Source organism: Schistocerca nitens, chromosome 8, assembly GCF_023898315.1.
Source record: "Schistocerca nitens isolate TAMUIC-IGC-003100 chromosome 8, iqSchNite1.1, whole genome shotgun sequence".
Taxonomy (NCBI): domain Eukaryota; kingdom Metazoa; phylum Arthropoda; class Insecta; order Orthoptera; family Acrididae; genus Schistocerca; species Schistocerca nitens.
In genome coordinates this window covers 177,193,792-177,209,829 of record NC_064621.1, presented here as the reverse complement: position 1 = coordinate 177,209,829, position 16,038 = coordinate 177,193,792, and the positions used below count along the sequence as shown (strand labels likewise).

Here is a 16,038-nt window from a genome sequence, read left to right as displayed (position 1 = left end):
TTGTAGAGGATTGAGATGTTTAAACAATTGGTTATTGATGGAATTGGGGCCAGGGGCTGAAATGTGGGAAGAGGAGAGGTCAGAATACGTACCCCCTCAGTGCGAGTTTCATTGTCGGTTTCCACCTGACAAGGGGAAGCTTTAACCAGTTGTTTCAGGAAGAGGAAGGCAGCTGGATAGGAGGGTGACACTGATGCCATCACAAAATGGGTTGCATAGTGTTCCTCAAGAATCCAGTAATATTTAAAAAAAGGCCACCCGGGAAGGCAAGGCCTGGAATATAACACAGCCATTGGCAACCTTTGAGGGTGTAGAGTGTAGGCCACAGTCATGAAAAGGGATAGGAGAAGCTAGAGAGGAGACCTGTTTGCTCTGTTTGATGAAGTAACAGGCTTTGGCACAAAGGCATTTAAAGGTAATAAGACTGGCAAAGGATGGGTGCTGCTTAAAGCATAGTAAGGCTTACTGGTGATCACAGATGATTGAAATGACCTTGCTACACCACAGGAGTGGCTCGTGACGAAAGGGGCCCATTGAATGGGGAACAGTGCTACCAATGGTGCAGATAATCTTATCAGACACGTCACAGTCATGTACCACATGACAAAGAGGGGATTAAACACAAAGTGGGAGGTGTAGGGAGAGGCAACAGCATGATGGAAAGCCCAGCAGGCCTTGGGTTATTCATGTATTTGAAGTTATGAGTTATTGATAACTTGACATGCTTCACAGTTGGTGTAATTAGGTGAAGCAATACAGCATATGATCATTAAAGACGTGTTCATCATTCAGTAGCTGGAAAAGAAATTCCAATAACCAATACTAAAATGGGCATTAAACAGAGGAGGAAAAGAGGGGTAAGTTACTTAAGGAGCGCAGTTAGAGGCTCTAAGTGTAGGTAGCTTATAAGGAGGGGGAGAGAGACAAACCGTGACCACAGAGTCCAAGTGGACCCGGGCAGCAGCTGCTTCCAATACGGTATCAAGAGGAATCCATGTAGTAAAAATGTCCTTATGGACTAATATGCAAATGCCACTGGAAGCACTCAAAGGGCCAACCCAATTCTGACAAAGCACAGAACCTACAAAGGGTTGGTGAGTGAGCATCAGTAAAATGAGATTCATTTACAAAGACACAAGCTGTGGAGTAAAAGCAAATAAGGGTTCACAGCTCCGCAAGGTGATGCTAATATCTGTTACAATTCCACTGAATAAGTATGTAACAAGGATCTAAATGGGAGGTGAATGGGCCAAAGCCAGTCACGCCTGCATGTCACCATCCACCACCAACAAGGATGGGACAACATCCATAAGAAAGAGGTCAGACTCAGGTTGCTAGACCGAATTGGCACCAAAGGTGCCCTGACCCAGCAGTTATGTTCCTCTTCCTCCTCCTCCTCCTCTTTTGCAGGCCACGGAGGGCAGGGCCCAGAGAAAGAGAGCAGGTTTCAGCGCAGTCTGGAACAGAGAGGGTGGGTGACCTCAGGATGTGTGGACTGTGGGTCTAACTACCGTGTGGCAACAGTTCACTAGCCAGGGAGACACTGGGGGAGGGTGCCCCATCACTGGTAGATGCAAAATGCCAAACAGGAGGGACACCCCCAGAGTGGAGGGTGTGGGAACCACAGGGAAGGGGGAGAGGACTGGGATAAAGAGGAGGGAGGAGGGGAAAAGGAAATAACAGAGGCAAAGTTAGATGTCACAGACACAGGGTGAAGATGGTCATATTTTTGATGAGCCTCAGTGTAGAATAAACAACATTCCTGTACCTTCTTTTTCTTCATATAAACCAGGCAATCCAGTGAGCATGGAGAGTAATTGTCATGAAAATAAAGGAACTAGGTTCATTGAGTGGATATCCACAGTGACCACATAGAGGGTCAGCTATACAGAGGGAACACATATGCCTGTAACGCAAACATAGAAAACACCTCATGGGTGGCAGGACATATGGCTCCACATATCACTGATAAACTATAACCTACACCTTTTCTAGGAAGGTATTCTCCCCCTCTCAACTGCCAGAATAAAGGCACCAATATTGATGCAATTGTCCTTATGCCTGTCTGAACATGCTGAACAAAATAAGTGCCCTGCCATTGTAGATTGGCCTGGAGTTCCCCATCAGTTTGTAGAAGTCTGTATGAGAATGACACACTGAACCATATTCAAGGACTGATGAGAAGTAATGGACACCATGCTGCCAAGACGGTCAAAGGCACGAAGGGCCACTAATTGGGTGGCAGTAGTAGTTTTGTTCTACAGTGAACTCATCTGGTACAGCGGCCTTTGCCGAAAATTCCAATGCTCCAGAATGAGAAGCAACCACTCCTAGGCATACACAAGGAAAGAGCATTTCAGGTATTAAGTGTGATCCCTATGTTGCCAGAGACTCAACCGAAAGATTGTATAACCACTCTACCATATGGCTGGCTACTGTGCTGGCTATATAGTGTTAGAAGGACAATGGCATCAAGGGAAATATGGAAGACATACTGTCTCTTACACATTCTGAAGATGCTAAGTAAGTTGTCTTACGCCATTAGGCTCACACTATGGAGACAAAATTTAGAAGGGGAGGTCCAATCTCAAAGGGAGACAAAAAATGCCAAAAAAGGAACAAGCACGTAAGAGACAGCAGAAACCAGGAGGATAGCCGGGCTGACATAAGCAAGGACACCAGGAGACAAGAAGGAGAGGGCAGAAGGGAAGGAGCAAGGACAATGCAGGAGAGCCAAGGGAAAGAAAAATAGCCTAGGAAGGAAGGAAGGAAGGAAGGAAGGAAGGAAGGAAGGAAGAGCTGCAGTAGATAGGAGCCCTGTGTACACCTCACATGAAGTCACCAAAGAGCCCTGAGCCCCCTATGCAATGGTCTCATCAGTAAGAAGTCTCAGATTGCTACCCACCTTGTCTGATATTATTTTGGTGCATGGAGAATGGGAGTTTCTTGTTACACTTCCCTGATATTACCTTTGACTGTGATGAACAGTTACCATCCAGGATGACTTACAAGGTTTTATTACTCAGAAAGTCTTTAAGCCAGCCATATATTTGAGAACCTATTCCATATACTTGTACCTTTATTATTGGTTATCAGTGTGATAAGATGTTGAATGCTTTCGAGAAATCTAGGAAAATAGAATCTGTCGACTGGTATACGTCCATGGTTCACAGGATAGTTTGTATGGAAATGGCAAGCTGTTTTTTCCGTGAAAATTGCTTTTAAAAGCCATACATATCTACAGATAAACTTTTCTGTCACTATATTCAAGCTCACATTATGTTCAAGCATCCTGCACAAGATAACTGTTAGAATATGGGAGAAAATTTTGAAAATGCGTTCTTTTGCTCTTATTATGAGAGAAGCCCACACTTCTTTCCATTCGCTTGCAACTATTCTTTCTGTAAGAGATTAATGGTTGAGCATAGAAAGGGAATAATGTCACAGAGTACATTGTGTGAAACTGAATTGGTACTTAAGTCCATGCACGTTACACATTTACAACTGGCTCAATTGCTTCTCAGAACCAGCAGTGCTTATTTCTAGGTCACGTATTTCAAATTTTATGTGCTGGTTGAACAATTTTAACTCTATACAATATTTCTGTGTATTTTTTAAAATGTGAGCTTTAATGCTTTGAATTTCCTTTGCTACCTTCTTTTTCTGAACAACACTAGTCAATGTGTGACTGAGCGCAAGCTTTTGGCCTCCTTAGCAATTTTAGATAAAACCAGAATTTTGTAGGCTTCTCTGAAAGATCTTCTGTTACTGTATGATGGGAAGTTGTTATATGCACTGTGTGTACCTTAGAAGTACAAGGATTTCAAATAACTTTGGCTCATTATCATTTTTGCAGCCTTTCATGAGCTGAGTGTGCAACCATATGTTTCCTCAGTGTTTATTAAATTTTATTAAACCAGGAAAGACTTTCCTCATTCTTCATTGACTTACCTGAGGCATAGATATCCAGAGTGTGATGAATTGTGAGTTTAAAATTTGTCCACAACTTCTGTACTTGCAGCAGCATGCTGCAGCATTGAGCTTCACACCTCTCACTGAGAATTGCAATTCACTGTTGACACTCTTCTTCCTCAATTTATTCAGAGCAACAGATGGAGTTCCAAACCAATGTTACTCAGCACATCACTGAGGCACATGACCCTTTTCACTGACTCACTGAATTATTACATATGTTTTCTGAGAATTCTTATTAACACTAAACTCTTGATCACATGGATCATAATCTAAATTATTCCACATAGAAATAACATTTTCATCAGTGGCAAAATCTAGAACTCTGTATACACCAGTGCAAATTCAAACATAGTGTAGTGTTGCCTGGCAAAGGGATGTGTGTCCTGCTCACTGAAGATTACAACTGACAAGGAAACAACCACCTTGAGTACCATAGTATGCTAGTGGCTCTTCTGATCTGTAATTTATATGCACTTGTGAAGAAGAGGTTTTTGTGATTGTACTATATCTACAAACATACCCAGCAAACTGTTGAAGGGTATGGCACAGGATATTTAGGATGGTACCACATGTTACAGTTTCTTCCCTTTCCAATGACATATGAAGTGACTGCATAGATGCCTCTGTGCATGCAGTAATTATAGGCATCTGCAAGGGATGGGGTTGGGTGTGGTGGGGTGGGGTGGGGTGGGGTGGGGTGGGGGGGGGGGGTGGGGGCAGTGGCAAGTGGAGCACTTGCAGCTCCCCCTCCCCCTCTGCACTTTCTCTGGAATCTGGAGTACAGAGTTTTTATTCATTACAGAATTCTCATACACTTCAAGACATGATTTCCCAGAAGGGGATAACCAGCAATTCTCTGGGATATAATTTTTTTGTGTGACTTGTAAAATTTAATTCTTGTGGCACAAACTATTTCAAAACTGACAAACTATTATCAAAAGTGGCAATGTTAGAGTCTTCTTTTATTTATGACACAAGGATTGCTGAATGTGCTGAGCTTTTCTGACCACAGTCGTAAACATGTTGTAATCTGTTTCTTGCTCATTTTCCTACAAGAAACAAGCCATAGTACATTACTTCATTTCAATTATTTTTTATATTTATCTTGTGTCCAATGCTTTATGCGGGAAGGGAAAGGCAAAATTAAGAACATAAAGAATAATGAGTTAAGAATTCAAGGAAAACCATATTTACAAACAAAGTGATGATTGTTGCCAAGAGAGAACACGCATAATATGATTAAGCTGAAATCATTAGAATTCAGCTATGCACTATATAGTACCATAAAGTAAAACATTATTTTTTGTTATGTGAATGCCATGTTTTTTTCTAGTTTTAGGAATTTTGCCATTTGTACTTTCAGTGTTTCCTATTTCTTGTCAACAGTTGTTTCCAGATATTTTACCAACGTGTCTTATGTTGTCCAATTAGATGGTAACTGTTTTTGTATGTCCATCATACTCCCTAACTCTGGAGCTACGGATTGTTGACTCTGATAGAAGCAACCTAGCCATTAAACCTCAGAGGAAAAAGCTATCTTTGATTCAGTGTTATGATATAGATGCTGTCCACTCCGGTTCTTAAAAGCATAACAAAATATTAATTTTAATTTCTGGTTTTGTTGTACTGGGCTGTTACTTACATCATTTATTTATATCCCATCAGCAATATAATAAACAAACTTCGCTCTAATAGTGTTATGATTATTTTGCCCACCAGTTACTTACTGTTGATAGAATGCTGCTGATTAATTTTACAACCTCACTCTCCCCTAGAAGAAACTGGTATATTAAAACAAATAATGTTTATCTCACCTTGGCTTCCCATTCCATACCAAGAACAACAATGCACAACAGTGCAATTACTGTTATGACACCTGTAATTCGCATGTCATTCACTCCACCATCAACAATTGAGAGACCATAAGAATCGAGCAAATCGTTTAAGGATTCAGAAAACCCAACAACATACATTGCACATGCCAATGCATTTGCTAGTGACAGAATTAGGCCAATTGATCCTCCAAATTCAGGTCCCAGGGATCGTGATATAGTGTAGTACATGCCACCTGGAAGTTAAAGATGAGGAGGAAAATAAATGAATGATACACATTGTGCCTTGTCTGTAAGAAGTTACAAGCAAACATACCTCCTTTTATGATCCCATTTGTACTGATAGCTGACATTGATAATCCTGTTATCACAGTCACTGCACTGGTGCTTAGTATCAATAGCAAACCCTGCACTGAAAATGTGAGAATGAAATTCATTAAATCAGTTCCAGTATTTCAGGTCACACACATTGCATTACATATGGACTTTTGTATATTGTGCTAGCTATCTACAATACGCAATGATCATTTTGCACGATCAAAACTAACAAAGAGCAGTTTAGTTTTTCTAATTAAAACGTAGATAGAAAAACTTCATTCTTTGAAACATTGCTTCTTTTACAGTTATATCATTCAGTTGCTGCTCATATGTGACATTTGCATTCCGATATTATTTGTGGAAAGAACGCATTTAGCTAGGAAATCATAAGAGATTATTACATTAATAACATGAAACCATTATAGCCACGCAACTCACAACTGAGGTTCTCATACAATTTATAGAAGTAACAAAGGTTAGCTTTTGAAGTATTTTAATATATATCTGATTTTTAATTTTCTGGTCTTTATCTGAAGATTTTTGCAGAGAAATGTAGACCTAAATACAAAATTTCTGGAGAAAAATGTCTGTGTGAAAATTATTTTTAGATGCAATTTACAGTTGTACATATTATAATTAATCTAATATGGTTTTTTGGTTAGTTATGTATCCCCATCATGACACCACTATCAGTAAAATATATTCTGAAGACTACAACCTGGAGTTTTCATTTTTTAAAGACTACAGTCACTTTTAGAAGAAACAATATTGGAAGTGAGCTCACACCCATTTGCCAAATTAACTATCGATACTCAGGATAAGGAATGAATCGTAATAATGGATGATACACATGGGAAATTATGCTGACACTCAACAAACGTAGCTGCTATGTGCTAATATAGGTGTATATTTGGAAGGCAAAACTAGAAAGTCATGATTAAGAAGACCAATTAGTTTCTTTCCTGTAATTATTAAGCTTGTGAGATGAACTTCTGAAATGGTTCAGATCACTTGGACATAGTAAACACTGCACATTCAGTTTCTAAGACATATTCTGGACTCAGCTCCTTCATACCTTAAAATTTCACTTTTGAGTTGACTTCAGTCTAAATTCTAGTCCTAATTACAAGTATAAAGGTTGAGGGAGAGAAATGGCCTGAATCATGACTCCAGTATACAGATCTAGTGACGGTATAAAGCCTGGTGAGATAGCCAAAGGTCAAATTTGTTCTCAGAGGAATGGGAAGTTCACTAGTTGGTGGATAAATTTGATTACCAGTGCTCAACAGTGAAGACGTAACAGTCCATTTTTTAAAATAATAGGACGAAAGTGATATACTTTAAGTGGGTAGAACATGCTAAATACCTATAAAACTCTCCAAAGATATTAACACAGTAAGTTTATAGATGTAAAGTTCTGGAAAAAAATGTTTGCAGGTACATGTTAGTTGGTTTTCATACAGTTAATTGGATGGCTAAACTGGATTGCTGGCCATCACTTAGCTTCAGGAGATGAAGCGTTAAATACTGCTGATCAATACTCATAGAAGTACATGACACTATTCCAGCTTTTGTAACTATTAGTTCCTTCCTCATGGGGGCGAAAGAGTGATAGACTGGGGAAGGTTAAAAATGAAAGAGCAAGTCACTCACACCTGACTAAATTTAAGGAACTCTGATCGTAATGTATTTTGGGGTGACTCAGCCATCCTGAAACTCATTGGAAAAGAAAAGCATATAAATTATAAAAATGGATGTACATATTAATGTACCACATTTCCTCCTAAACCACAGGACCAATTTCAACCAAATGTGGTGCAGGTCTGAGAAGAATCACTGTGGAGGTAAGAAATACCCACCAAGAGAAGGGGTTGGGGAGGGGTGAAAAGCTTTGTAGCCCACAATGCGAGAATACCTATACCTTAGTTACGCAGTATTTGAGAATAAGAGCACTTTTAGACTTGCAACAAACTTTACACATAATTTCAAACCTTTAAAAAAAAAAAGATAACAGAAGTATTCAGCAATGATATAAATATGGCTTTTGGAACAGACAAATGTAAGAAAAATAGCATAGTCAAGGGAAAACACACTAAACAAGAAGATTACGTATTGGATAACCACAGTGACTGCATAGAAGCGATGGAAAAAAACAGATGCCTATAAATATCTAGGATACAGACAAAAAATAGGACTAGATAATACAAATAATAAAGAAGAACTAAAAGAAAAATATAGACAAAGACTAACAAAAATACTGAAAACAGAATTGACAGCAAAACAACAAGACAAAAGCTATAAATACCTATGCTATACCAATATTGACCTACTCATTTGGAGTAGTGAAACGGAGTAACACAGACCTAGAAGCACTCAATACACTTACACGATCACAATGCCACAAATATAGAATACATTACATACATTCAGCAACAGAAAAGTACACATTAAGCAGAAAGGAAGGAGGAAGGGGTTTTATCGACATAATAAACCTACATTATGGACAGGTAGACAATTTAAGAAAATTCTTTCTAGAACAAGCAGAAACTAGCAAAATACACAAAGCAATCACTCATATAAATACATCGGCTACACTACTGCAATTTCACAACCACTTCTACAACCCTTTAGATCACATAACATCAACAGATATGAAGAAAGTAAATTGGAAAAAGAAAACACTACATGGCAAGCACCCAAATCATCTAACACAGCCACACATTGATTAAGACGCATCCAACACATGGCTAAGAAAAGGCAATATATACAGTGAGATGGAAGGATTCATGATTGCAATACAGGATCAAACAATAAACACCAGATATTACAGCAAGCATATTATTAAAGATCCCAATACCATAACAGATAAATGCAGACTTTGCAAACAACAAATAGAAACAGTAGATCACATCACAAGTGGATGTACAATACTAGCAAATACAGAATACCCCAGAAGACATGACAATGTAGCAAAAATAATACATCAACAGCTTGCCTTACAACATAAACTTATAAAACAATACATTCCCACATACAAGTATGCACCACAAAATGTACTGGAGAATGATGAATACAAATTATACTGGAACAGAACCATTATAACAGATAAAACACCACCACATAACAAACCTGATGTCATACTCACCAATAAAAAGAAGAAATTAACACAACTAATTGAAATATCCATACCCAATACAAGAAATATACAGAAGAAAACAGGAGAAAAAATTGAAAAATACATCCAACTGGCTGAGGAAGTCAAGGACATGTGGCATCAGGATAAAGTTGACATCATACCAATTATACTATCAACTACAGGAGTCATACCACACAATATCCACCAGTACATCAACACAATACAGCTACATCCAAACGTATATATACAACTACAGAAATCTGTAATTATTGATACATGTTCAATTACCAGAAAGTTCCTAAATGCAATGTAACATACAGTTAAAAGCAAGTCACGATTGATCAAGGTCTGCGTCACTTTCCATTTTTAACCAGACGTAACGTCTGAGACAGGAAATAATAATAATAATAATAATAATAATAATAATAATAATAATAATAAACCCCGTGGAGGCCCGGGAAAAGAATAGGTCTCCGGTATGTTCTGCCAGTCATAAAAGGCGATGAAAAGAACAAACCACTAATAGGGCTAACCCCCCTTTTAGTGTGATTACTTGGTTCAGGACAGAACTAAAGAAGCCTCGGACAAGTGCCGTCATGGTCGGGGACGACGCTTGAACCCTATGCCCGCCCACAATGGTAATGACACTGCTAACCAACAGGAAAATGATTTAAATCCAAATAGAGGTGTTTTGCAGGATACGCTTCCTGCAACCACCCTAGAAGGAAAACAAAGACAGGATGAGATGGTCAGATGAAGTAAATCGACACCTCATGTTCTGTTATTACCAAGCAACAAACCTAGGAACCAACACAACTGGATACAGATCACAAGTATACACAACATTTCTTACCAGATACCCGGAATTAAAATTTTTAACAGAACAACGACTAGCTGATCAGATCCGTGTAATAATAAAAAATAACCGGATACCCCAGTCAGAAATAGAAAACATCAAACAACAAGTACAACAAATATTGGAACAAAGTAATGTGCAATTAGAAGAAGAAGAAAATACAGTAATGGACTCAAACACCCCAGAGAAAACAAACAAAGAACAAAATGCGTCAATTAAACAATCAGAGGGAAACGAAATCTTAAGACAGCCACCAGAACAAGCACAAATAGAACACGAAGTGACACACATGTTAGATATAGAAGAAAAATTTCAGCTGACATATATAGAATACAAAGACACAAATACAGACATTAGACCATTCTTGCATAGACCACCAAATAACCCACAAGTCGAAACAACAATAACAACTATCAACACAATCATACAGAACGAAATAAATGTAAATACAACTATGGAAGAGTTGCAACTACTGGTTTATGTAGGAGCACTCACTACACTAAATATACACACTAGGCAGAGATCAGAACCAACTAACACACAGAAGACACCCACAAAACTAGCATGGCAACACAGGCTACAGATCAGAATAGAAAAACTGAGAAAAGACATCGGACAGCTAACACAATTTATAAGAAATGAAATATCAGACAAAAAATGAAAAAGGTTAGGTAAAATCTCACAAGAAGCAATAGAGCAATTAGATGAAAAGAAGCAGAAATTACAAGCATTGGCCAAACGACTTAGAAGATACAAAAAAATTGAAAATAGAAGGAAACAAAACCAAACATTCAACACAAACCAAAAGAGATTTTACCAAACAATAGATAACACACACATTAAAATAGACAATCCACCAAACATAACAGACATGGAACACTTCTGGAGCAACATATGGTCAAACCCGGTACAGTATAACAGGCATGCACGGTGGATACAAGCAGAAACAGACTCATACAAGATGATACCACAAATGCCTGAAGTGATAATTTTGCAACATGAAGTCACCTGAGCAATTAATTCTTCGCACAATTGGAAAGCCCCTGGAAATGATAAAATAGCAAATTTCTGGCTAAAGAAGTTCACCTCAACACATTCACATCTAACTAAATTATTTAACAGTTACATTGCAGACCCATACACGTTCCCTGATACACTTACACATGGAATAACCTATCTGAAACCTAAAGATCAAGCAGACACAGCAAACCCAGCTAAATATCGCCCCATAACATGCCTACCAACAATCTACAAAATATTAACTTCAGTCATTACACAGAAATTAATGACACATACAACACAGAACAAAATTATAAATGAAGAACAAAAAGGCTGCTGCAAAGGAGCACGAGGATGTAAAGAGCAACTGATAATAGATACAGAGGTGACATATCAAGCTAAAACTAAACAAAGGTCACTACACTACGCATACATTGATTACCAAAAAGCTTTTGATAGTGTACCCCACTCATGGTTACTACAGATAATGGAAATATACAAAGTAGATCCTAAATTGATACAGTTCCTAAACATAGTAATGAAAAACTGGAAAAACACACTTAATATCCAAACAAATTCAGATAATATCACATCACAGCCAATACAGATTAAGCGTGGAATATACCAAGGAGACTCATTAAGTCCTTTCTGGTTCTGTCTTGCTCTGAACCCACTATCCAACATGCTAAATAATACAAATTATGGATATAATATTACTGGAACATACCCACACAAAATCACACATTTGCTATACATGGATGATCTAAAACTACTGGCAGCGACCAATCAACAACTCAACCAATTACTAAAGATAACAGAAGTATTCAGCAATGATATAAATATGGCTTTTGGAACAGACAAATTTAAGAAAAATAGCATAGTCAAGGCAAAACACACTAAACAAGAAGATTACATATTGAATAACCACAGTGACTGCATAGAAGCGATGGAAAAAACAGATGCCTATAAATATCTAGGATACAGACAAAAAATAGGAATAGATAATACAAATATTAAAGAAGAACTAAAAGAAAAATATAGACAAAGACTAAAAAAATACTGAAAACAGAATTGACAGCAAAAAAACAAGACAAAAGCTATAAATACCTATGCTATACCAATATTGACCTACTCATTTGGAGTAGTGAAACGGAGTAACACAGACCTAGAAGCACTCAATACACTTACATGATCACAATGCCACAAATATAGAATACATTACATACATTCAGCAACAGAAAGGTACACATTAAGCAGAAAGGAAGGAGGAAGGGGTTTTATCGACATAATAAACCTACATTATGGACAGGTAGACAATTTAAGAAAATTCTTTCTAGAACAAGCAGAAACTAGCAAAATACACAAAGCAATCACTCATATAAATACATCGGCTACACCACTGCAATTTCATAACCACTTCTACAACCCTTTAGATCACATAACATCAACAGATACGAAGAAAGTAAATTGTAAAAAGAAAACACTACATGGCAAGCACCCAAATCATCTAACACAGCCACACATTGATCAAGACGCATCCAACACATGGCTAAGAAAAGGCAATATATACAGTGAGATGGAAGGATTCATGATTGCAATACAGGATCAAACAATAAACACCAGATATTACAGCAAGCATATTATTAAAGATCCCAATACCATAACAGATAAATGCAGACTTTTCAAACAACAAATAGAAATAGTAGATCACATCACAAGTGGATGTACAATACTAGCAAATACAGAATACCCCAGAAGACATGACAATGCAGCAAAAATAATACATCAACAACTTGCTGTAAATCATAAACTAATAAAACAACACATTCCCACATATAAGTATGCACCACAAAATGTACTGGAGAATGATGAATACAAATTATACTGGAACAGAACCATTATAACAGATAAAACACCACCACATAACAGACCTGATATCATACTCACCAATAAAAAGAAGAAATTAACACAACTAATTGAAATATTCATACCCAATACAATAAATATACAGAAGAAAACAGGAGAAAAAATTGAAAAATACATCCAACTGGCTGAGGAAGTCAAGGACATGTGGCATCAGGATAAAGTTGACATTATACCGATTATACTATCAACTACAGGAGTCATACCACACAATATCCGCCAGTACATCAACGCAATACAGCTACATCCAAACGTATATATACAACTACAGAAATCCATAATTATTGATACGTGTTCAATAACCCGAAAGTTCCTAAATACAATGTAACATATACCGTACAGTTAAAAGGAAGTCACACTTGATTAAGGTCCGCGTCACTTTCCATTTTTAACCAGACCTATAAGGTCTGAGAAAAATAGAAACAATAATAATAATATCAATGTAAGACAGTTCAGGAGATACAGCATTGTAAACACTGAATGTGTGAAAAGCTAACACATCATGCAAGATGTTTAAATTTATTACTTCATTGCTACTATCTCTGTTCACTACACTTTCTGCAGATAGTATCCACATTTGCCACTGAATGTCCCTAAATGCAATATCATATACCTCAAGCTATGTGAAAATGCAGGGTGAAATTCACTAGACAAACAGGTGAAACAGACACACAAATATATTTGACATGTGCGTATGCAAGGAAAGACATGGGTAAGAAGCTCATCCCAAACCTATGGTACGATTTTAATCAAATTTCGTACACATATTACTTCCACCCTGGAAGTATATGCCGCAGGGGTAAGAACCACCAGCCTCCCACTGGGGTAAGTGTGATGACATCGAGAGAGGAGGAGGATGATAGACAGCAAGGGGGAAGGATGGAATAGGCACAAATAGGAAGGAGAGGAGGAAATCGACAGAGGTAGGGGAGGGGGGAAATGGACAGGGAAAAGAAAGAAGAGAGATGGACACACAAAGAAAAGGGGAGGGGATTAATAGGGAGAGGAAGAGGGGGAGATTAACAAAGAGGGAGGGAGGAGGAGATGGACAGAGAGAGTGAGCAAGAGGAGATGAGCTAATAGAAGATTCAAATTAACACACACCCAGGCAGTGCTGGGTTTCTCAGCTAGTCAACCAATAAAATTCAGCAAGCAGAGGGTGCTATGTCAAACAAAATTATTTAAAACCATTTCTAACAATAGTCCAGCTATCACCAAAAATTGAGGGTACATCCTGTTGTAGTGCAAAGGCAGCCCTTTTGTCAGCATATAAAATGTACAGAGTTAAAACATGACACTGCACAAGCACTGCATTCATGTGGGTTTTCCTGTCAGAGGAGGTGGCAGGCATCAAAGGGCAATGCCCAATCTTAAAAGCAAGCAAGTACTACTTTGTCCCTCCTAGGTAAAGATGTCACAACATGAAGGTTGGTTTGAGTGGCACAGTGCTTTGTTTTGCATAGTCCTATTAGAGTTGATTTGCCTTTTATCTCCTGCTAACCTTTGAACTGTCTTACTCAGATAGTCATAGGGGGTCCTATTACTATGTAACAGATTTAGAACCATGGTGCAACTTTGTACTTCTCTCACACGCAAATGATTGCCGAAGAGGAAAGAAAAAACATGTGAAAGAAAAAGTCCAGAGACTCAATGTAGGTAAAACTTTGGACCTTTGGACTTATCATCTGGCTCTTTACCACTGACCCAGTCCTGTATTTCAAGGATGTACGCCATGATCCCACCACGCTGTAGTATCCAGAAAAATACAGCCACAGTTTCCTCCTCCTCCTCATGTAGGGGAGTTATAATGACTTGCATCATCTGACACAATGTATTTGCTGGGCAGATGTGATGCATTGCCTACCAGACATGAAGGACATCTGAGCACATAAGTAAATTCCCATTGTATTAAACTCATAAGACTCTGTTTGCCACTTTAAGTTCAGCATAATACAATGAGAAATGCTTCAGTAGGCAATTTTGAATGGTGCAGTAAGTGAAAATAGGGAAAATGACAGAACACTCAAGACTTTTCCCCACTTTAGAAACATAGGTAAAGACCTATACACTCTCAGGACTCTTAAACTGTTACAAACATAAGGGAGGGTTCATTGTCTTCCTGTGTTCCACAATGTTCAAACTTAGCTTGAGTCTGATAAGCTCCTTTCCTGTTTAAGAGAAGAAATATCTAATACAAGTTCATCAACTTGTGCCTTTGTTTGAATAGCAAATTGTTTATTCACTTGATTGTTGTTATATGTTCAGTGTATATAGGTTGTGCTGCTAGATCAGTATGGTAAAGCAATTCTAACCCACACTCACTATGGTAAGCACTGCTGTATGGCAAGAGGCATCTTACCAACCTCATTACAGAAGTGAGGTGTAGGACTGCTTCAGTAAATTCCACAACCAATTTAATTCTCTTGTGGTGGACAGTGTTCAGGATCTTTAAACAGAGAGGTTTAGACAATCTCTCTACTATATGACCATGATGTCCACCCATGACAATTTTCATGACATACTCACTAGAATGCCCCAGAAAAGCTGCATCTGTCTACATACCAAGACTTTGAACACAATTTACCTGAACTTGCAACTGAGATACAAGAAATAGTGTAGGGGCATCCCCTGCTCCATTTTCTGACAATCAAAGAACTTCATGGGTTTAATGACAAACTTAGTCACTATAGTATACCCCTCAAAGAACAGAAAAGTAAGGACTAAAACAGCTCATGAGACTCCTGCCACCAGCGATTGGCCGGTTGATCGGCCGCCAGCAGTGCGCCTCGGCGACACAGAAGACGGCCGAGGGCGATTTCCACCAGGTGGTGCCGTAGACGGGACACGCCTATGCGGAGAAGGAGAGGAACTGGATTTCTTTGTAGCCTTCTTGGAAGTATGATGTTTAGATGAAGGAGGAACCGATGGTTGGGAAGTTGCGGTACTTAAAAACTCTTCACGAGTATGCTCTTTTTTCGAAGTCTTGGTGTCTGACTTTT

The 16,038-nt window shown here is 38.3% G+C and overlaps 1 protein-coding gene across 1 annotated transcript in view; it reads right to left on the bottom strand.

Moving 5' to 3' along the window:
- Nucleotides 1-16,038, bottom strand: part of LOC126198980 (bumetanide-sensitive sodium-(potassium)-chloride cotransporter-like) — a 222,794-nt gene that overhangs the window by 164,450 nt on the left and 42,306 nt on the right. Inside the window, exons 3-4 of the mRNA XM_049935645.1 lie at nucleotides 6,124-6,219; nucleotides 5,790-6,043 (exon numbers count right to left, since the gene is read on the bottom strand). Coding sequence (XP_049791602.1) covers nucleotides 5,790-6,043; nucleotides 6,124-6,219 — 350 coding nt within the window. The remainder of the gene's footprint in view (nucleotides 1-5,789; nucleotides 6,044-6,123; nucleotides 6,220-16,038) is intronic.